The sequence below is a fragment of the Eubalaena glacialis genome, chromosome 10, assembly GCF_028564815.1.
Source record: "Eubalaena glacialis isolate mEubGla1 chromosome 10, mEubGla1.1.hap2.+ XY, whole genome shotgun sequence".
In the NCBI taxonomy this organism is placed as follows: Eukaryota; Metazoa; Chordata; class Mammalia; order Artiodactyla; family Balaenidae; genus Eubalaena; species Eubalaena glacialis.
The window spans coordinates 9,176,313-9,199,008 of NC_083725.1; the positions used below are offsets into that span (position 1 = coordinate 9,176,313).

Genomic DNA, 22,696 nt, shown 5'->3' on the forward strand with positions numbered 1-22,696 from the left:
TTATTCAAAAACTAAATGGACTATCCTTGAAAAGCAGTGGAATTCTCTACTACTGGGAGTGAAAGAGGAGCCAAAGGACTATTTTTCAGGGATGTGATAGAGAGGAGTTATTCATTAGATAATGGTTAAATCACACAGCCTCTGAGATCTCTGAAAACTCAGATACTCCAGCTTTGTAACTCTAAATCCAAGGGTCTCTAGACATAGACTTGGGAGAAGTATAAATAAGACTCATGATCTCAGAGAAGTCTTCAAGAGGCATGTGTTCAATGGCATGTTTATTAAACAAATGCTCACGACAGATTTTCACAACAGCAACAAATGTTATTTCACTACATCAAATCTCACTTATTAAGAAAAAAAGACAGTCACAACAAGGTTGATGGATTTGGATTTTTTCATGTTTTCTGGGGGGTAAAGCCAGTCTCCTCACTCGTTTTCCTCTGTTTTTTCTTGAAGATCACTCGATTTCATTTTCTTTACCTCCTCTCTGGCTAAGTGTCCCCGGAAGGCTGCTTGGATTTTGAGAGCAGCATTTTCCTCCATGTCCTTGTCTTCAGAAGATTCATTCTCAGAAAGGAGAAAAAGTAAGAGACTTCTTAGGCATCTCATATTTTGATGCTATAAAAATAAGTGCATAAACTTCATCAACTTAGGGATGTAACAATCGAGATGGGTTGCTTCCTGAAGGAATTTTATATATCATCACGTTGTATACGTACCAAATAGTGAATGCCAAAATATCAGACATTTTGTTTTGTCACTCTTTGATATTTCTCTGCAATAAAAGATCATTGCCAACTTCTTCCCCGCCAAACAGCTCCTATTTAACAGCTTCCTATTTAACATTTTTTGGGGGGAAATAAGTGAGAATCCTTGAAGCAGGGTAAAAGTGCCAAGAAGAATAGTAAATGTGCTGTTTCAAAATAATCATGATTACACAAAATGGATTATTTTTAATTTCTCAATGATGAGCTAATTAAAATCATACATTTAAAGTGAAATGCCAAAGAGGAATCCATTTAGTCCAATAAAATCAGTTTTAACATGGTTGGTTGAATTTTTGTACACAGCTTCCTTTTTAAAAAAAATTTAGGTATAATTTACAGATAGTGAAATGCACAGATCTTAAGTGTACAGGTCAATAGATATATAGCTTTTAATATATTTTTTAAATTATAAAAGTGATACATATACATTTAAAAACTTAAATACCACTGGTAGTGAAAGTTTTCTCCATCTTCCCAAATCCTATACCTAAAAGGTAACCCATCACTATGGATTGAGTATATATATCCTTCTAAAATTTCTCTATATACAAATGTATTCATATGGGTATATATTTGCCTTTTTATTAAAAAAATGAGATCATGCTAATCACAATGTTCTGCAGCTACTTTTTCCATGTAACAATGTATCTTGGTTCCCTTTTTCCCTTTTTCTATGTTATTCAGTACATAATTCTGCCCATTCCTTTTTTTTTTTTAATGACACCATTGTAGTCCATTGTACTGATATACTTTGATTTATTTACTCATTCTCCTACTAATGGACCTTTGGGTTGTTCAAACCCCCCCTCCCCCCATGACAAAGAGGCAAATCTAGCTCTTAAACTTTAATATGCAAACAGATTGGTATAAAATCCTCTGAGATGATGCCCTAATGTGGGCAAATGAATTATGCTGAAGTTGGAAATCAATGGGCTGTCAATTCAAAGTCATAAAGACCTGTGTAAGGGCACCTATTAAAGATGTAAGGAAATGACACTACCTTCCTTCTTTCCTGTCCTCCCACTGCATCTTATGCTAATGTTAGGCTGATTGAGTTGCACTGATATAATTCTGAGATGACTTATAAAGGTTATAAGGTAAACTTATGACCCACTGGGTAGGAAGTAAGGTATTCCTGGAGGGGGATTGCCCATTTTGGGTGTCAATTATTGGGTAACTAACTGGGACATTAATACATAAAAAGAAACTCAGCAGTTTGGCCTTCAACACTGTAGACTGTGAGTTCTTCTTTCTCACTAGGCTTGGCCTCGTGAACCTGGACTATGAAGCATATAGGCAGTGACGTGCTGGTAAATGTTTAACAACTGGCTCTCCAGAAAAAAAAATTGGCCCTGATTTGTAGTATTTATCATGATCTTCATACTCCCACTGTGGCTGATTTCAAGCTATCAAAGTGATATTACTGAACATGGGGTTGTGTACATATGTGCATGATTGTCTCTTAAGAGCTGGCTTTAGCACACCACTGAATACAGGCATCTTTAAGAGTGGACCGAGCCTAACCCACTGTTGCTTGGATGTAGGCTGTCAGGCAGGAGGTCATTTTTGTAGAGCGAAATGCATGGAAGATGAGTAGGACTCATTGTGTAAAGCCATTTTATTTGGCTGTATGCAATTCCCCATGAGCTTCCTTTTGTTATGTCTGAACATTTACCACTGTGTGGTGATGACAGCATCAATTAGTGAGAAGTTCCTGAAGTGGAAGGTGAATCTGAAGGATCAAGACTGAGGCTGTATACCCTGAGAAAACCATAATTCAAAAAGACACATGCACCCCCAATGTTCACTGCAGCACTATTTACAATAACCAGGACATGGAGGCAACCTAAATGTCCATCGACAGATGAATGGATAAAGATGTGGTACATATATACAATGGAAAATTGCTCAGCCATAAAAAGGAACAAAATTGGGTCATTTGTAGAGACGTGGATATACCTAGAGACTGTCATACAGAGTGAAGTAAGTCAGAAAGAGAAAAACAAATATCGCATATTAATGCATATATGTGGAACCTAGAAAAATGGTACAGATGAACCTATTTGCAAAGCAGAAATAGAGACACAGACGTGGAGAACAAATGTATGGACACCACTGGGGGGAAGGGGTGGGATGAATTGGGAGATTGGGATTGACATATATACACCACTGTGTATAAAATAGATAACTAATGAGAACCTGCTGTATAGCACAGGGAACTCTACTCAGTGCTCTGTGGTGACCTAAATGGGAAGGAAATCCAAAAAAGAGGGGATATATGTATACATATAGCTGATTCACTTCACTGTACAGCAGAAACTAACACAACATTGTAAAGCAACTTTGCCTCAATAAAAATTTTTAAAAAAAGACTGAGGCTGTGATTTTTGTCTGTTCTTCCCCTTGGGGAGATTTTCCCATCCATAATCTTCTTCCATAATCTTGGAAAATAAGATTTTATTTTTAAGGGGAAGAATGAGTTTTCCTTTATAAGAGGCATGGCTAAAACTGATCCACCAGTTAGTATATCACTGGTGCTAGTTATCTAAAAAGCAAAATCATGATTTTAGCAATATGGATAACAGACTGGATTCATATTTGGAGGTTAATTTTAAATTGAGGGATGTCATTCTTTGTAGGAATCCAATAGTACATGGAAAATATAACTTACTAAGGCTGTCACCTCTTTCATAGATGTCTGAGACTTTTCTTTTCCAGGCTCACATTTCTCCCGTGGTTCTTGCTCCTAGAGGGGAGAGGGCCAAATAGGGAATGTTTCCAAAACAGTAAAGTCTTGGATCAAACTGCTTAAAGGTAATTAAATATTACTTTAAGTTATTGATAAGTGGTGGGAATTAAACACATATTTTTTAACAAGGAAAGTAGGTTGGGAAAAGGGGTAAAAGAAAACTCTCAAGGGAATATGCATAAACAAATATTAAAGACCAAGGAATTGGTTTTAAAAAGTTTGATCTTTTGCTTTTGGAATGTGTATAATATTGTTTTATATTAAAAACAAACCATTGTCTTATACTAAAAGTTGATATGATGCTGTAATGAATCCTGAACAAGGAATAAAAAAGAGGTGCCAATAGTTTCTCAAACAGGAATGAAATAAATGCTATTGTATTCCATAGTATGAGGTCAAGTTGACTTTTTAATGACGTCTGTAGATTAAAAACTGAGTCAAAGAAGTAAGTTTTGCTGTGGGGAAGGATTTAAATAGAAAAAAGGGAAACCAGCTCCATCTATTTTGACATGGTTACTGAAATCTTACTCCAGAATAGAAGCATGGTTAATTCAAAACCTTATGGGAAGAGCTTCTTTAATTCATAAAACATAAATTTAAGGACATATAAGCTAATCAAATAAAGCCTTTAGAATTCAAAAGAGAAGAAAAACCACTCTAAAACTGCTATGTGAATAAGATTTTAAAATTTTCAACATTATTCCTTTGATTTCAATCAAACATGAACACAGAGAATCTAGTTAAATGGAAATAAACAGAACACCCCCATATCTGGCAGGCACAGATGGATGGAACTTCACTTTTGAACTCATGGAATAAGTGACAGGGGGATTTCCTCAGGAAATCCCCCAAATCTACTGTGCAACACCATCAAAATTTGACCTTTGTTGACTCCTTTTAATTCTACTATCTGCTGCTGCTTCATGGCTAATGTATTATCATACTTGCCTAGAGTAGTGCTTCTCAGACTTTAATGTACCTACAAGTTACTTTGTGGATCTTGTTAAAATTTAACCTCTGATTTGTAGACCTGGGGTAGAGCCTGAGATTGAATTTCCACCAAGTTGCCAGTTGGAGGCAATGACGCTGGATCGCACACAGCCTTTCTCAACCGGTGTTCCTCATTGGGATCAGAGAACACAGAATTCTTGAAGTGATTATTTTTCTCAATTTTCCAAAGGATGGTACATAAATAGAATCGTTCTAGATACAAAGAAGAGACATTGATTCCTTACGTGCAATGGATGCCTTTGGCTTAGGGCTTAATTATTTTGAGGCGTCTTGGTTGAGAAAGACTGGTTCTGAGAATGCTGCTAAAGAGAAGGTGGATTGTTTCTCTGAACAGATTGGCTTAATAGAGAAGACTCTAAACCATTACCATCTTTAATTCTAATCAGTCTTTTGTAAGACGTCAATGATAATGAAATAATTGGACAAACAGCGTTTTATTTTATGAAATATCATTCATTAATTCAACCAATATTTATTGTGTATCTGCTATTGATAAGCACTGTGATACTCAATAACATTGGAACGACAAATGAAAGTAACTATTCTATCACTTTCAAGTACATGCTTCCTGTTGATCATCTTTAAATTTAAGCTAAGTACTGTACACGATTCAGATATCTTAGAAAAGAATTTCCTGCCAGAAAGAACAGCACAATTAAAAAGGTTTCATAAGATATTTGTGATGCCTCTCACAATATTCATGATTTTGGGAGATCCCAATAATCTCTGTATTGGAGACAGGGAGAAGAATTAACCAAATCCAATAGCTTCACGGGACCATACCTTGAATGCATGGTTGTTATAGAAGCGGTCATCTACCTTAGTCCCCCATTCTGCTGGATCAAAGTTGGTTTCTAAATAACAAAAATATAATAATTTCAGACTTACATTGAGTTCATTAAAGTAAATGTAGACTAGTAACATAAAATGTTTTCTTTTTCAAATTATAGGTCCTTTACTGCCAGTCGAAAATTTTATTGACGCTGTACACAGCCTACTGCTGTAGATATAACCAGTGATTATTAAATATATGATGATGAATTAAACATTAGATGAACCCTTGAGGATATTTAGAAAGGCAGTTAAAAAACCTAATTGCTGCTTTCAGAGTTTACAGTAAAATGGGAGAGACAGAGAACAAATGCTAATACTTAAATATAAGTATAGAAATTTATCATTATATAGTTATGGAAACTTATTATGTATTAGCAAACATGGGAGAAAATGTAAAAAGAATAAATGTTAAATAGTAAGGAAGTTTGGAAAAGTGAAGGATGGGAGAAGTTTTTAAAAATTAGGCATATTATGTAGTCAGTTGACATAGAAGTATTTAAACAGAATTTTTCTTTAACTTTTCATTATGAAGAATTTCAGACTTAGAAAGTAGAGAGAATAATATAACAAATTTCCATGAGCACATTACTCAGATTCAACAATTATAATCTCATGATTGATCTTATTTTATTTGGAACTTCACTCACTTTCCTGCCCTTTCTTCTGATTATTTTCAAGCCAATCCCAGGCATCCTACTATCTTATCTACAAATACTTGCTTCAGTATGCATCTCTAAGATATAAAGCCACAATACCATTATCACACCTAAAACTACTAACAATAATTCCTTAATATCATCAACTATCCAAATTTCTCCCATTGTCTAATACATTTTTATTTTTTTTTTTTACTGTTGATTTGTTCAAATCAGGACCCAAACAATGAGCACACACAGACTTTTGTTATGTCTTTTAAATTTCTTATAATTGAAACCTCCCTACCTCCCACCCCACATTTTTTTCCTTGCAATTTATTTGTTGAGGAAATTGAGTCATTTTTCCTTTGGAGTTTTCCACAGTTTAGATATTTCTGATTTCATTCCCACTATGATTTTTTACCAAGTTCCTCTGCCTTTGAATTTCCTGTAGATTGCTAGTTAGATCTATAGGTCTTATCTGATTCAGGTTTGATTTTTTTTTTCCAAGAATACTTCATAGGTAGTGCGGTATAATTCTGCCAGGGGATATATAATATCTGGTTGTTTCTCTTTATACAATTTTTATGGACCCATTGATGATGACTGCTTAGATAATTTCTTTAGGGGTTGCAAAATGGCAATGTTCTAATTTGGTCATTACTTCTTTATTTCTGGAGTACTCAATAAAAAATACTTTCCCTGTTTGGTTACCCTGAAATACAGTTCTTACATAAAAGGCAGGTTAAAGGTTTGATTCTTTTCCTTTATTTACCAGTTTTCAGATTAATCAGTTGGTTCCTTAGGATCCTCTCAACAAGTTTTCTGGTTTTTTGTTTTTGTTTTTGTTTTAGTAAATAATTATGAACTAATGAATATTTAACAAATTGAATGAATTTCAATCCACTGCATTTATTAATCTTATTGATGCTCTAATTGTCCAAAATTGGCCAGTAGGAGCTTATTCAGGTGCTCAGATGTTCCTGAGCCCTTTGGAAACAACTCTAATAATCTTTGATAGTTTTCTTATTTTCTGGTATGGCAAGGTGTTGAGGCTCATCTTGCCTATTTCCTGCCCAGTTTATGGGATTGGTTAGTTCTCCAAGAAGCTCTGGTTCCTGGAAGATGGTAGCTGGAGGCCAAAGTCTAGGAACTAGGTGCTCACTGGTACTGGGTTGGTCATTGTTTTGAGGCCTTTAAAAAATACAGAGAGCTAGAAAATAATACTTTCACTTTTCAAAGAGAAAATATATCATGAAGTCTGATGATATTTTTCAATTCAAATTTAGAATTATGGGATTTCATTAACTTCTTTCATTTTTATATTTGTATGTCATTTTTCTTACACTAAAAATCCTATTCCTAATAACAGTAGGATAGTTACTTATTTGCTATGTTCTACAATATATAAAAAATTACAGAATAACTGCACTATAATATTATTAAATATTATTATTTCCAGTGATAACTGAAAACAATTTAAGATTTTTTTTTAAAACTTCATTTTGTTTTTAGGCTATATCCACCAGGAATGCACAAAGTACTGTGTTATAAAGTCTCTTGAAATAATTCTTTTTTGTGCGGTTATGTTACCCATTTAATACTAGTTAGGTTCATTTGTTTCACTTTGCTTCTAAATTTAGAAATTGCTTAACAATTTAAAATTTTAATTCTATTTTATAACTATGTGAAACATATATGATTTTGAATTTAAGATGTATTCAGACAAGTCTAGCTTCTATCCTGTTCCCTCCGCTCTCTGTTCCTTCTCCTGCTAGAGGTAAATGTTTTTTTGCTTTTTTTTTTTTTAGAGGTAAATGTTAATTTTTTAAAGATTTATTCTTCCATTTAAAAAATATAAATGAACGGTTATGTATTCATATCCACACCTCTTTGTTAGATAATTGGTAGCATACTAAATACATTTTTTTCCACCTTACTTTTTTCACCGAATATATCCTGAGGGTCACTGCATAACATCATAGAGATCTTCCTCGTTCCATTTTTGTCTGTTTGTTTACATCTATACATTAATCAGTAGTGTAGATGTACTCAAGTTTATTCAAAAAATCCTCTATGATGAATATTTGGGTTGCTTCCTCAAGTAACAATAAATTGTAAAATGATTAAAAATGGAATGTTTATTTGCTTGTGACGATTTCTAGTCACCTTTACTACTCTTTTGGAATACTGTAATCAAAAGTAATGATGACAGCTTAAACAAAATGGTTGTTCTAGTCAGGGTTTTTAATAGAAACTTATAGCTGTAATAATTCTCATTTTGACCAGTGGGTCAGGTCTTGATTGTCATGAACCTTCAAGGCTGGGAATTTGGAAATTTTATTTATGGAAGTGAAGAAACTCTGCTTTGGCTCTCAACCAAAGAGTCACTGTTGGCAGGAATCTTAGTCTCTGGACAGGATGGGACCTTGGAAATATAGAAAAAGAATATAAATTACCTTCCCAAGCTGGAAGTTCACTTTTCAAAGCAGGTTTTCTCTGTACCTTTATTGAGGAACAGTTTCATATAGCCCTGTGAATACCAACTTATTGAATCTAAGGAGTATAGAATTATTTTTTTACAACACTTAATAATACTTTCAAGTAAGAAGAGTCAAAATGTAAAGAAAACCATAAACTCTCCTCCTAGGAAGAATAGACAGTCAACTGCCTGGGAGGCATAGGAACAGCATGCTGGAAAACAGATAGCTAGAGTGGGTGCTCTCCTGAGCTCCCCTTCCACCCCACGTGTCCATGAGAAATACAAAGAAGAAGGTCTGAGTGATAAACAGGTAATCTTCAATAATGTGAAATAATGTGATTTAAGAGAGCCTGTCAAAAAGGCACATGCTGTTTCAAATAGCAAGAACTGTTAGTTGAAGATACCTGCCCCATAAAGGCTTTCTGTGGAATAGGAATGGTCTTAAGCAGGTCTCACCATAATCAAATGCTTAGTCTCTTATTTTTAAAAAAATGCCGATTTTAAAAAAGCTTACTCTCTCTTTTCTCTAGAAGATTCTCAAAATATGCTGCTGCAAAAGCTGGTATATTGTCTGGTTGCTCCCTCAGAATCTCACGTGTGAGCCCTTCAAGAAGATTCCCAAATCCTTGTGGAATTCGGTAGTGGGTGCTGGAGAATGGAATCGACATCTCCTTGGGAGGAACTGCCTATTGTACCTAGAGATTCATTAAAGAGTACTGTCTTTAAATTTGTCTGATTTTACTTATATAATCACAACTATGACAACAAATTACTTCTGAGACTCCAAATTTCTGGACTTCAGTCCTTTTTTCCCCCAACACAGCCCAAGTCCATCCATTTCTTCCAAAGAGTTTTGAAATTTTCCATTATTAGAATATTAAAAATAATAGGTGAAATTATTTTTAAAAAATTACAAAAAGCACAGATTTTTCACTGTAATACTAAGTACTTTTTCCTCTCTCTCCCTCTTTGTCTTTAAAATGGTAATTTTTGCTATCCCACAGGAATTGAGAGAGAATGATTGTTAAAAATTCATCTTAAATTGCCGGAAAGACCCTGTTTAAGGTCTAAAATTAAAAAAAGAGAGAAAAAAAAACTAGTCCTTGTTATAGAAATTAATTTGTCGAATGAATAAGTTTCACACTTAGTCGTTCCCTTAGCTTCCACTTCTGAAGCATGACCTACAATGCCTCGTTGAAGCATCTATATATACTCTGGAAGGGGCAGTGGGGACAGAGCGGCTGGGGCAAGGTCATGAATCTGCAATTCCAGCCTGCAAAGTTTGGGGATGCTTACATTTTCTGGTTTTGTCTCGACCAGGTCTTCTCTTCCTGTCTTGGAATACAAGGGTCAGATAAGGATAGCTGCTAAGCAGCGGGTTGGGCTACTGAGTCTGCAAACAACACTCAGGGACCTGGCCTGTTTGTGAGAGCGTCAATGCCGAATAAGGCCGGAAGCCGTGGTAGGGGTCTAGGTGGGGGACTAGTCGGTTTAATGAGGCCGAATCTATAGAGTTTTTCTTCTTTTTTTGAGGGAACAGGAAATGAGGCATTGAGTCATTCTAGGGTTGTGAAAAAGAAAAGACTCTGAACTAACGTGGAGTGGAGGGCGGTCGGAGGGGGAACACGGTCTAGTCGGGGGCGGCACGTCGAGGATCTGGGATTTCGGACTCGCTGCTTGGCTCCCAGTCTGCCCTAGGCTTCCCGGAATGCGGCGGGGATCCTGAGAGAATACGAGAGGCGAAGGGAAAAGGCGAGGTCTCGATTTCGGAAAGGATATGGGGTAAACCGCCTCACCTCTTAGGTCTCTCAGAGCTGGAGCCGATGGTTCAGGTTGTGTTTTCTCGTTGCCAGGAAACCGGGTTTTGTTTTGTTTTTTTCCATTCAACTACGGCGGCCGAGGAGAGGCACGGGCCCTCCCGGAGGCCGCGGACAGCTTCGCGGACTGAATGGCCTGGGAAGGGCGGAGTCAGGCCTTTTCCGCCCTGAGCAGGCCCCGCCCCGACGGCCCCGCCCCCGCTGGCGGCCCCGCCCCGAGGCCCGCGCGGGGGTGAGGGCTCTTCTCAAACATGGTCGCGCCGGGATTTGTGTTTGGGCTCGTGCTGCCGTTACTCCTGCGGGCCGACGCAAGTGCAGGTGAGGCGGCCGGGCTCGGCCCGACCCCTGCCCGTCCGTCAGCCTGCGCGGGCTCCGAGGTCCCGCGTCCTCCGCAGGACCGCCCCCCCGCGCCCTTCTCTCTAGCTCCGGGAAGGAAGCCCGGGTAGTGTTCCACCACCCAGGCCTCGGTTGCGGGTGTCCGCTGGGCAGGAGCCCCGGCCTGTCCGCTTCCTCCACTCCCTTCCACCTCCCCGGTGATGCAGCATGTGGGGCAGCGGGAGAGTTGGGTTTGTCTAAGGAGGGGAGGCCCAAATGTGCCCAGACCGAGGCCCGCAGTGTCTGAATAATTGCTGGGGAACTCGAAGGGGAGGGGGCGAAGCTAGTTAGATAATATTTGGAAACTGGTGACTGAGTCATCCAAAACATTTCAGTGCTGCCCCCTCAGTGGTGCCCCTGGGGAGGGTTTGCTTCAGGCTGGGTTGCTTGGGGGAATTAAATTTTCCTAGTTTAAGTGGTGATTAGGGCTAAGACATACAACCCCCTCACTAGCTCGGAGTATGTAAGACTCAGCTTTGATTCCAGCTGCAGCTCGCAGACACTGGTGGTGGGATAATATGCGTGGCATTGGGGAGGAGGATGACTCACGTTGACTATTGTCCAGGTCATATCGTGTCATTTGAATACCCCAGACTGGATGCTGGGTCACAGAACAGAAATGAAAGTTGAGGTGGGAGAACAGACAGTGCAGAAAAATGACTGCACTGCCTAAGAACCTGCAAAGTACCCAGATGCAGACAAACTGCAGCCCTTAAGTGGTTTTTCAGGGTTTAACAAAAGTGTAAACTAGCAGCACTTTATATCATTTCCTGACTCATCCCCACTCAGTGACCTTTGAGTCCAGTGTATGACATGGTGGGGAGAAGGGAAAGAGGAGAAGAGGGCCATTATTCTATTAATTTTTCTGTTAAAGGCTGTTAACTTTAACATCACTATTTTATCTTTGCCTTTGGGTCATATTGTTACATCACCTTCATTAACAATGACTTTATTTTTTAATTTATTAATGCTCCTAATTTTCTTCCCTTATTTGGTTGCATATCCTGACTTCTTTCCTTCAAATCATTCCCCCTGTGCTCATGTTTATCACGTAATAGTTGAAATGTGCAAACACGTATGTAGCAATGATAAAATGAACACCCAGAGGCGCTTCACCCAACTTAAGAACTAGAGCATTGCCAGTTTTATTGAGACTCCATGGATATTCCTCCCTAGTGCATCCACCAGTTCCTCACCAGAGGTAACCACTGTCGTAGTTTTGTCAGTCTACTTTTAACTTCCCAGAACACTAATTCCTGTTTTTCTACTCCAACACCCAAAGAAAACATTGAAGACCTAAAAAAAATTCAAATGTTGTGTCTTTTATTTGTCTTGTTCTCCTGTTTTATCCATTGCTCAATTCCTTGGTAATGTTCCACTGTCTATTCTTATCAGCTTGGAATGTGAGCTTTATAAGAACAGGGAATATGATTTGTCTTTGATTTACCACCAGTATCTAACTGTGGCAGAGTGGAAATTGCAGTGACTTTGGAATCAGGTGGCTTGATTTCTTGTCCTGTCTTAAACTACCTATGTGATTTGAGGCCAAAGAAGTTTAACAGCTGTACTGTGTTTAGCTTTCTGCCTGACACAGTTACTCTCCCCAGTAGAATGTAAGCTCCCTGCTGGCAAGGATTTTTGCCTGCTTTTTTTTTTCTTTCTTTCACTGTTACATCCTCAATGCTTAAAATCGTGCCCGGCACACAGTAGGCATCTTTAAGTATTTGTTGAATGAATTAATATGCAAGCTATTTTAAAAAATTACCTAACCTACTTGGGTCTCAGTCTGTTGATCAGTAAATAACATGATTATACCCCAGGGTGTAAAAGATTCTTTCCACCTCTAAAATTCTTTAACTCAGAATAGAGCCATGCAAAAAGAGGTCCAGTGAATGTGTGTTGTTGAAAACAGACTGACCGGGAAAAGTATTTTCCCCAACATTTGAGAAGGTGGCTGCACACCTCCAGAGCCCCTTATTTGCCTGGGCTCATGCCTGCGGCAGCCAGTTTTCTTCAATCCCTTCCCCACCCCATCCTCTTTCTGCTCAGCTCTTAGGCCTTTGGTTTTCAGGTTTTGTTCCATATAAAACACTAACCCAAGACAAGGCCTTCCCACACATGCGCCTCTTCCCTTCCCTCCAGCGTGCTTATGCAATTCTGGGCTGTTGTAGTCTCTTCTTAGAGCGTTTTGCTCCTGGTAGCTGTGCATCTCCAGCCCAGTGGGTCTTCTGGATGATCTTTGATTGTCATGTAGGTTTTATGCTGGAACAAACTCCTAAGAGAGAGCTGAGGATGTCTAGGGACTGGGTTGTTATTCGAAGTGCAGGACAAATAGGCCACCAAGTCTGTGTAGGAGACCCCATTACCTGTGCTCCCCTGTTAAGTATAGCCTAAGGGGCTGTCATCATTGTAGCTTCCAGGGGGGAAAATGTCAGCTTTGTTAGTTCTGATTCTCTTTCCTGCCTATCATTTTTGTTTAAAACCCTTTAAAAAAATCTTAATTTTGTTAATTATTTTCTTCTAGGGAGTTTTGTCTGTTTTGTTCAGACAAATTGCGATGTAACTTAAAAAAGTTTTTTTCCCCCTTATGAAGTTTTGATGAGGAACCCACTGAGATAATTTGGATAGATGCTTGTTATTAATAAAATACTTCGATATAGGCTGGATGTTAAAAATAGGAATGATATCGTTAAAGTGAATTCTTATTCAGTCTTGTTAGTGACTGTCTAGAATAGAATCCACAGTTTCAAGTACTCGTTCTCGTTTTGTATAATTTAGCTTGTGAAATGGGTGAATTGCAACAAAAGACCTTTTGTTTAGACACTTTGACCTTCTGTCTCTCACTGACCTTATTTTTTGCATCTTAATTTTATCTGAATTTACCTTAGAAGGAAGCAGACTTGTTGCAGATATTCATAAATGTTTATTTAGAATTTTCAGTGGGTTGTCAAAAAACACGATAAGGAGAATTATTTGAGGGAAGTTGACACTGAGAGGATGGAAAGGGGGAGATAAAGAGTGGGGAAAAAGTTTAGAAAAGGCTGTGTTGAAGAGAGGCAGCCTTCTTTATTCCCAGCTATGAGGAGTGGGAGTGGTAATGGGAAGTAGGGAAAGGAAGTCGTTTTATTTTTCTCATAAATACCATCTGTGAGGTGCATAAAAAGAGCATTTTGGTGATTTTGGGGGGAGAGAGTCAAGCGTTTGGGCCAAGCCTGAGAGCAAAGGAAGAGGAAGAGCTTTGAAGGGGAGGAGGCTTGTGGTAAATGGGTTGCCCTAGGCTTTGTGAGTTTTCCTTATTGGTCATCTTGTACTGTGATGCGTATTGCTGGAAACTGTTCTTGTTATGTTGCTTAGCTAATCGGGAGGAATAAGCTCTCATTTTAGAAAATTAAAAGGACTGGTTATCTTCAAATCCTCATGTATTAAGACTGTATGTTCCTTGCCATTTAACCAGATTCAATCTGGTGATGAATCTCTCCAACGATGCCCTCCTAAGCGTTTGCTAAATTTTTTAGATGTTGGTTTTCGCTTTGCTTCCTACATCGATAATTACATGGTTCTGCAGCAGGAGCCGGCAGGGGCAGTGATTTGGGGCTATGGAGTATCCGGAGCCACAGTGGCAGTGACTCTGTGCCAAGATCAGGAAACCATCATGAAGAAAGTGACCAGTGTGAAAGGTAAGACAGGCCATCCTCTGCTCAGCTTTTGTCTTCTTCTGCCACCTGCTGGATGATCTGAAAATGAATGCTAGGAGTCCAGCTCAGGTTATCCATCCATCCATCCATCAATCCATCCATCAAAGTTCTTTGAGTATTTACCGTGTGCACTGAGGATACAAAGAAAAATAAGACCAGGTCAAAGTCCCTGTCCTCAAGGAGCTCATGGAATAACGGGAATAGACACCAAGCCATGTAGTGCAGTGTGATAGGTGCTCTGGTGGAGGTGGATATGGGGTATCATGGGATACAGAAGAGAAACATCTAACTCAGATTGGATGGTAAGGGAAGGTTTCCACTGAAGGTGACATTTGAACTGAATCATATATAAAAGAGAGGTAGTATTGAGGAGGGGTTAAGAACCTAGGCTCTGGAATTCACCATCCCCATTCAGACCCTGACTCTGTCGCTTAATGGCTATATAACGTTGGACATATAATTTAACAGCTCTCTGTCACAATTTCTTTATTTGTATAGCAGTGATAAGAATATTTAGGATTATTGTGAGGGTTAAATGAATGAACATATCTAAAGTACTTAGAACAGTGCCCGGCACACAATAAGTACTGAAGAAGTGTTAGCTGTTGTTATTTTTGTTACTATTATTATTATAATATTTAGTCAGTCACTCAAATATTTACTGAGTGCCTACTAAGTGCCAGATACTGTGCCAGGTACTGGTTAGGCAGTGATGAGCAAAACAGATGTGGTCTCTCCCCTAATGAAGCTTATGGATTTGAGGAGAGACAGAAAAATAAGAAGCAATTACAGTTAAGTGTAGTAAGTGCCACAATGGGGAAGTATAGAGTGCTATGGGAGTGCTTAAGAGGGAAAATTAACTTAGTCTAAGGCTTATTTTGAAAGATGAGCAGGGCAAGCCAGGTAGCGGGAATAGCCTGGGCAAAGGTATGAGGCGTGAGTGAGCCTGGGTCACTGGAGGAATGGCAGGCAGGTTGGTTTGTCGGGACCACTGGGGTGTGCGACCGGTGGTGGATGGCAGGAGATAAGGTTGGAAACGTAGGGAGGCTTGTTTGTCGTTGCTATGGAGCGTACACTGTACTTTGGATAGATGGATTTTAAGTGGCAAAATAACACAGTCCGATTTGTATTTTAGAAAGATTACTCTGGCACCACTGTGGAAGAAGGATTGGAGGTGCATGAGACTAAAGGTGGTGGGACCTGCTAGCAGGCTGTTATGATATTTAGGCAATAGACATTGAAGGCTTGACCCCAAATAGTGGCTAATTCTCAAATAGGTGAGAATTAGCAATTAGCAGGCTTCTCGAGCAGAGACGTCCTAAAAGGAGTCTCTGTCTAGAAGAGATAAAGATGTAAAAAAAAAAAAAAAAAAAAAGAGAGAGATAAAGATGTATAAGATAGCTTGCGGAAGGGCTCAGAGTTACCGGATGCAGGAAGGTGTGCTCAGGGCTGGGTCAAGTGGAGACCTGGTTGTATCTTAGTTAGAGGTAACTACGGAGCTATGGGATGTTGAGGTGAGAGTCAGGTGAGGAGGCTTCTCTGGTGGGGGTGGAGTTAATGTGGAGGCTGGTGGTTTGAGAGGGGACTTGAATATATATGTGACAGTGAAGCTTGTGGAAATTTTATTGGCCCCTGAAAACAAGGATTACCTGATTAGTTTTGTCAATATACGGGACCGATATCCAATCCAGAGCGATCCAGATGCTGGTGCAGACTTTTAATAATTCATTTCCATTCAGCAAACATTAAGTAATACTAAGTACCAGGCATAGATGCAAGGTAAGTGCTTCTAGTTCTTGGGTTTTAAGACTTTTTAAGGTAAGAAGCTTATTGGGTGAAATTCAGAGACCTGAAAGGGAAGCTTAAGCTGATTGAGAAGTTGTTCTCTGTTAGATTTAAATGCTATTGGTGACTTGTAGGATATACCGAAAATGAAGATTTCAGGAGACTAGCAGTGCTTTCTTTTTCTGTTGCGTCCATCTCAGAAATGAGCAGTACGGAGTACAGATAGTGGTACTCTCAGTAAAAAGACATTGATTTAGAGATCTAAAGAATTGATGTAATTGTTTAAAAACAATAAATAGGATTTCCTTAGTGCTAAAAAATAACATTACCAGTAAATATTTAGGAGACAGAGACTGTACAGTGCCGTAGAAATAGAGAAAGCACATAATACATAGCATTTCAGTTTTTAAAAATGTTCTTATGCATTATTTTTAGTTTTTTCCCCTTCATGGCTGTTGCAGGGCCAATATTTGGAGTGTCCAGAGACGAGACAGGAGGGTAGGTGGTGACGAGAAGGAATAAAAAGTAATAATTAGGGGATGAGCCCCTCTTCTCCTTTACTGTGATAGTGAACCTGCTCACTTATTTTGAGTTCAATTCTATAAACATCAACCGAAGGCTTATTATGTATAAAACACTGAGCTAGCAACCCTAGAAAATACAAAGAAGAATGTGCCCACCCTCCAAGAACTCACTGTCTCATGCTGTCCTTCCACATTTAGCAATTTAGGTTCAAGTAATGCTTCAGTTGCTTCACTGCAAAGTGATGCTTCGTTTGGAGTTAAAATATCCAGCAGCAACTTAAGGGAGCCAGGTGATTCGTGGACTCTTGAGGTAATTTTACAGGAAAAGAGATTGTTATTGGTGGGGTGGCGGGTAGATCTATTTGTTAGGCTCTCCACACTGGCTTGGGAGAGAAGAAAGGTATTGTGGTTTATACAGATCCACAAACCTACTTCCGTGGACAGCGTGCTCTGTCCTGCCCATGAAGCAAAATGGATAAAATGTTATTTGGAATAAAAGAGATAGACATGTAAGAAATTTCACAGGGCAGCGAAGAAAATGTTTCTCAAAGGAGATACTATAGGGCATATTGAAGGGTTGACTTCTATTTAAATTTTGATGATGACTCTGGGATTTTCAGCCAGACTCTCTATCTCTGTTAATATTTAACTTATTACCTATAATCCCCTAGGTGCCCACAGCAAAGTGGAATTTAACAACGTAAAGGTTTTTGTCCAGCAGACTGACACTTAAGCATTGGGAAAATTAAAACCTGAGGGATGACTTGGAATATGGTCAGGTTCTGGGCCTGTTCAAGCCATGTTGTCAAGTGATGCATGATGATTCTCAGACACAAGGAGTAAAATTGTGGCAAATAGTCTATATCCTCTCACTTTGACACACATGGGGGATGCATATGTAGGTGATAAACTGAAGGTGTATCTGCCTGAATTTGTCATGATTGAGGTAAATAGAAAATACAAAAGGCCCGAACCTCTTAGAAAATTAAAAATCTCCTGGTTGCAGTGTTAACGTGCGTGCTAGTTTTCTATGCCACATAATAAGTTACCACAAACATAGGTGCTTAAAACAACACACTTTTACTATCTCACAATTTCTGTAGATCTGAAGCCTGACCATCATTTATCTGGGTTCTCTACTCAGAGTTTCAGAAGGCTGAAATCAAGGTGTTGGCTGGGCTACATTCTCATCCAGAGGCTCGTCTAGGGAATGATTCGCTTCCAAGCACCCTTAGGTTGCTGGCAGATTCATTTCCTTGTGCCTGTAGAATTCATGGCAGCATTTCTGCTGCTCCAAATCTCTGACCTCTAGACCCTATTTAAAGGGCTCACCTTATTTAGGTCAGGCCCACCCAGGATAATCTCCCTTTGGATTAATTTAAAGCCAACTGATTAGGGATTTTAATTATATCTGCAAGACCCCTTCATCTTTTCCATGTAATGTAACTTAATCATGAGAATGGCATCTTATCCCATTTGCCATTTTCTGTTGATTGGAAGCAAATCATATATTCTGCCTGCACTTGAGGGGAGGGACTATACAAGGGTGTGACTCACTGGGGGTCACCTTAGGGTGTGTCTGCCATAGCAAGCTATAGTTTAAGTAACTTGCATCAACAGTTTTATTGATAGAAAAATAGTTAAGCTTTTTTTTTTACATTCATATTTGGTGGTGGTGGAGATGAACTTTATACAGAATAATGTAGGTCAGGCAGGGGCGGTTTGGGCAGTAAGGCCTTCTTTAGCTCCAGGTCACTTCCACAAACCAGTAGACCCGTTTGCACCTGGTGAAGTGCCAGGCTTCTGTGGGGGAAGAGGTGATTAGGGCTGCTTCCAGCTCTAGGTTTTCCCTCTTGGGAAGGGAAAGGTTGTTGGATAATTTTCCTTTTTCTCTTCTTGGTTTCTGAGATTTGGCACAATAACCTGAAAAACAATTAACATCTGATGTGAATAGCAAAGAGAAAAAATAGCAAGATGCACTTCATGACTAATCATGTCTCTAGACAAATTCTTTTAATTTTTTGGCTTTGATTGTTTATTATTCCCATTTTGAGGTGGGGTTGGTCAGGGAGATGGAGAGAAAATGGAGAGAGTTCTTTACTTATGCTCTTGGCTGGAAGAGGAAGAGAAGAGGGACAGTGAGAAATAGGCCACCAGATACGCTAACCATTGGGCCGGAAAACACAAAGCCCCAGTCAGTTTGCGTGGCTTTCTTGTCAGTATAACCCAGGAGGACTGGGGTTTACTCTTTGCCATTTACTTGATGGAGTGCCTGGCACCTGGTAAATGCTCTCAGTAGCTATACAATGAAGGAAGGGCATGAATCTTCCTAGATAGAAGAAGAAAGAACGGGAGGAAGCAGAGATTTGAATGCGACAAAAATGAGCATTTACAGAAACCTGAGCCCGGTTTGGTAAGAGATGTCGCAAGATAGCAAGTGATTGGGGCCCAGAGGAAGGAACCAGAGCAGCTGTTGCTCAGAAAGCCCATCAAGCTCAGCAAAAGCCAGCTGGATGGTGAACTTCAACTCTTTGTGGTTTGTCACTCAATTTTTTTTTTAAATATTTATTTATTTATTTATTTATCTGTGTATGTATGTATGTTTGGCTGCATTGGGTCTTTGTTGCTGCTCTCAGGCTTTCTCTAGTTGTGGCGAGCAGGGGCTACTCTTTCTTGCGGTGCATGGGCTTCTCATTGCGGTGGCTTCTCTTGTTGTGGAGCACGGGCTTTAGGCGCGCAGGCTTCAGTAGTTGTGGCACGCGGGCTCAGTAGTTGTGGCTCGCAGGCTCTAGAGCGCAGGCTCAGTAGTTGTGGCGCACGGGCTTAGTTGCTCCGCGGCATGTGGGATCTTCCCAGACCAGGGCTCGAACCCGTGTCCCCTGCATGGGCAGGCGGATTCTTAACCACCGTGCCACCAGGGAAGTCCCATCACTCAATTTTATTGCTTGGACTCAATCTAATGGACTTGGTGGGTCAACACAGTTTCTGAAATCTATAACTGGACTTCACTGGCCTGTGGTCAGCTGCACTTTCATCAACCGGTCCTTAACGGACAGGCCAAGGCCTAATCAATTCTCCTTGTGAAACGTCCCACCCTTGCCTTGAGTCTAAGAAACAGTCTTCACAAGGGCCGCTCTCCTTTGTATATATCAATACTTACATGGCAGTAAATCCACATTGTTTTAAACAAATTATTTCTGAGTTACTTTGACCATTAATAACCCCTCTGTAGTGGAGCTGGTTTCCCCTGCCTTGCGTGGCAGTTAACTTTACTTAACACTCATTCTTGTGTCAGAGTTTTTCTCTTATGAAGTGGGAGAGGAAAAGAGCTAGAAACTAAAAGAACTCGAGGACTAGAACAGAAGGAAGTTCTCCAAGGTCTTTGTGGGAGTCGAGCAGTTTCCTGGGGGGGAGCAGTCCTGGGGAACAAGGCTCAGATCTCGATGCCTAGTTCTCTTCAGATGCTTTAGGCTCTAGAGGGAGCTCATCCTCCGGGTGTAGGATGGTGTTGCCCTGTTTTGCCCCAACATCCCCCCCTTTCCGTCTTTGTCTTTTTATTGCTGGGCAGCAAAGCTTTTCAGAAGCTCTGGTGAAGGCGCTTTTCCACACCAGCCATATTGCCTGGATGGAGACTACATGTAAATACCTAATTAACAGCAGGGACTAGGAATAGCTTGTACAGTAGTAGAAGGCTCAAAAATAGTCCTGTCCTGGGTTTTCTAGGGATTGACCTCATCATCACAAATGAGTAATGTTGGTGGCAGGAGGACAGAGCTCCAGTAAGCAACGTCAGTGCAAGAAGTCTGGAAAGACCTTGGCAAGGCTGCGGTTGGGACAGATTGGAGAGTCTGCCTGCTCAGACGAGAGAGCCATACGGAGCACATCACACCTGTGCGACACAATCTGTACTAGCTGCCCACTGTTTCCAAAACAGTGATTTTTCTGCGTTAGGTGAATTCTGCATTTAATATGTTGATGTCTGTGACTATTGGTGGTGTTAAAAGCAATAGCGAACGTTTGGTCCTGGGCTTAATTGACCTCGCAGGGGTGGGAGTAGCAGGCTCAGTCAGTTGCGCTTCTGAGAGGAGCGACCTGTGCCCTTTCACTGATGCCTGAGGGTTTTGGATGCTTCCCACAGGACTCTGAGTAATCCTTTATGGTTTGAGCCTTTACCAATCTCCTGCCGTGAGGCTGGACTTCTCTTCTTAGCTCTTACTGATTAAGAGGAACTTAGCACAGTGTCTGGCACGGGTAGGCACTTGGCTAGTTTTTTTATAATTAATTTTTTCCGGTTAGTGTAATAACCTTAGGATGCCTCGTTTCTAGCTCTTGCCATTCTTTCCCTTTGAATTTACATTGATCCGATGGACACAAATTATAAATCAGTCCATATTCTTCAGCATTATGCCAAGAATATTTATTTTTTTAATAAATTTCTTTTCTTAAAAATTTATTTATTTTATTTATTTATTTTTGGCTGCGTTGGGTCTTCGTTGCTGCGCGTGGGCTTTCTCTAGTTGTGGCGAGCGGGGGCTACTCTTCGTTGCGGTGCGCGGGCTTCTCATTGCGGTGGCTTCTCGTTGCAGAGCATGGGCTCTAGGCACGTGGGCTTCAGTAGTTGTGGCCCGCGGGCTCAGCAGTTGTGGCTTGCAGGCTCTAGAGCCCAGGCTCAGTAGTTGTGGCACACGGGCTTAGTTGCTCCGTGGCACGTGGGATCTTCCTGGACCAGGACTTGAACCCGTGTTTCCTGCATTGGCAGGAGAATTCTTAACCACTGCGCCACCAGGGAAGTCCAAGAATATTTATTTTAAAACAATCATCTCTCTATTTTGTCTATTTTCTCCCTTACGTTTCTTCAACTTTGTTCCTGTTGTTTGGTTCTCCTAGGCATAATTTTGCCACTTGGAAGATATTTTTCTTAAGTCTCCGAGTATGATGTTGGCAGCGGTGGTGGTGTGCGTGGGTGAGAGGTGGGAAGGTGGTAGGGGGGTGGTTCCTAAGGAATATGCTATGAATTTCTGAAATAGGGTCTTGGATAGCTTTTCATCTCCCAAACTGCGTTCAAAAACCTTAAGTCTGGTAAATAACTCTGTGAAAATAATTAATTGGGCAAGTCTCAATATCTTCTTCAAAGAGAGATTAATTTATGTGCCTCCTACTACTTCTTTATGTGTCACCTGTTTAACTGTTGATAGGAGAGCCCAGAACCACTGGTGGTATTAATCCCTGAGAGCAACAGGGGGAGGAGTTGGGGGGTTGATGACAAGGATGATACCATCAAGTCAGTTTCAGGGGATAAGTGATTTTCTCTAACCTGTGCTCACAAGTTAGTTTGGGGCACTGGGTAAATCTGTTAGATTAGGATTATGTTAATATTGATAGTTGGATGGTATAGGAAGAATTTCTATTTTATGTTTTTGTATTAAACTCCCTTGAATTTTAATCTCTGTGTATTTTTGTCTGTCCTCATTTAGGATTATAACTGGGTGATTTATTTTTCTTGTAAATGCTTTGATTAAAAGTAAGGAGGAATTGATACAGATTAAAGATAGCTATGCTGCTGCTTTTGTTATTTCTGTTGACCTGTCTGAAATTTGGCCAATCTTCATAGCTTTGAATCCAGTTCATCACAGAAGCTGGGAATCACCACAAATGAGTCTGATGCATGACAGGATTGGGTTTTAATTTCACTTTAGTTGATTGATTGATTAATTCTTGGAGCCTTATTATTATTTCAGCACACTCTAATAGCTGGATGGTGGTACTGGATCCTGTGAAGCCTGGTGGACCTTATGAAGTGATGGCACAGCAGATTCTTGGGAGGAGGAACTTCACCCTGAGAATTCATGATGTCTTATTTGGAGATGTCTGGCTTTGCAGTGGGCAAAGTAACATGCAGATGACTGTTTCACAGGTAATTTGCAGAGTCTCAGTGTTAATAATGTTGATACGAGGAAGATAAACAAGGAAGAGGAAAGGGGCAAGGAGGAGAAGGAGGTAGAAGCCTTCTTTTTCTACC

General features: G+C 40.0%; 2 protein-coding genes across 5 annotated transcripts in view; one reads left to right on the forward strand and one right to left on the reverse strand.

Moving 5' to 3' along the window:
* Nucleotides 1-303: 303 nt before the first annotated feature.
* On the reverse strand, nucleotides 304-10,415 carry SPA17 (sperm autoantigenic protein 17). 3 transcript variants are annotated; one of them, XM_061202503.1, is made up of 5 exons: nucleotides 10,278-10,415; nucleotides 8,996-9,176; nucleotides 5,314-5,384; nucleotides 3,442-3,516; nucleotides 304-570 (listed from the first exon to the last, which is right to left on the reverse strand). In XM_061202503.1, exons 2-5 carry the CDS (start codon nucleotides 9,147-9,149, stop codon nucleotides 430-432), a joined length of 441 nt encoding a protein of 146 aa, XP_061058486.1. In that variant the 5' UTR covers nucleotides 9,150-9,176; nucleotides 10,278-10,415; the 3' UTR covers nucleotides 304-429. The 3 variants fall into 3 exon arrangements, with proteins under 3 accessions (XP_061058486.1, XP_061058487.1, XP_061058488.1); XM_061202504.1 differs by lacking the exon at nucleotides 10,278-10,415 and adding an exon at nucleotides 10,078-10,251; XM_061202505.1 differs by lacking the exon at nucleotides 3,442-3,516.
* Nucleotides 10,416-10,538: 123 nt separating this feature from the next.
* SIAE (sialic acid acetylesterase) overlaps nucleotides 10,539-22,696 on the forward strand; it is a 39,113-nt gene continuing 26,955 nt past the window's right edge. For both annotated transcript variants that reach the window (XM_061203252.1, XM_061203253.1), the window contains exons 1-3: nucleotides 10,539-10,616; nucleotides 14,189-14,350; nucleotides 22,416-22,591. In XM_061203252.1, the coding sequence (XP_061059235.1) occupies nucleotides 10,550-10,616; nucleotides 14,189-14,350; nucleotides 22,416-22,591 (405 nt within the window). In that variant the 5' untranslated portion in view covers nucleotides 10,539-10,549. The remainder of the gene's footprint in view (nucleotides 10,617-14,188; nucleotides 14,351-22,415; nucleotides 22,592-22,696) is intronic.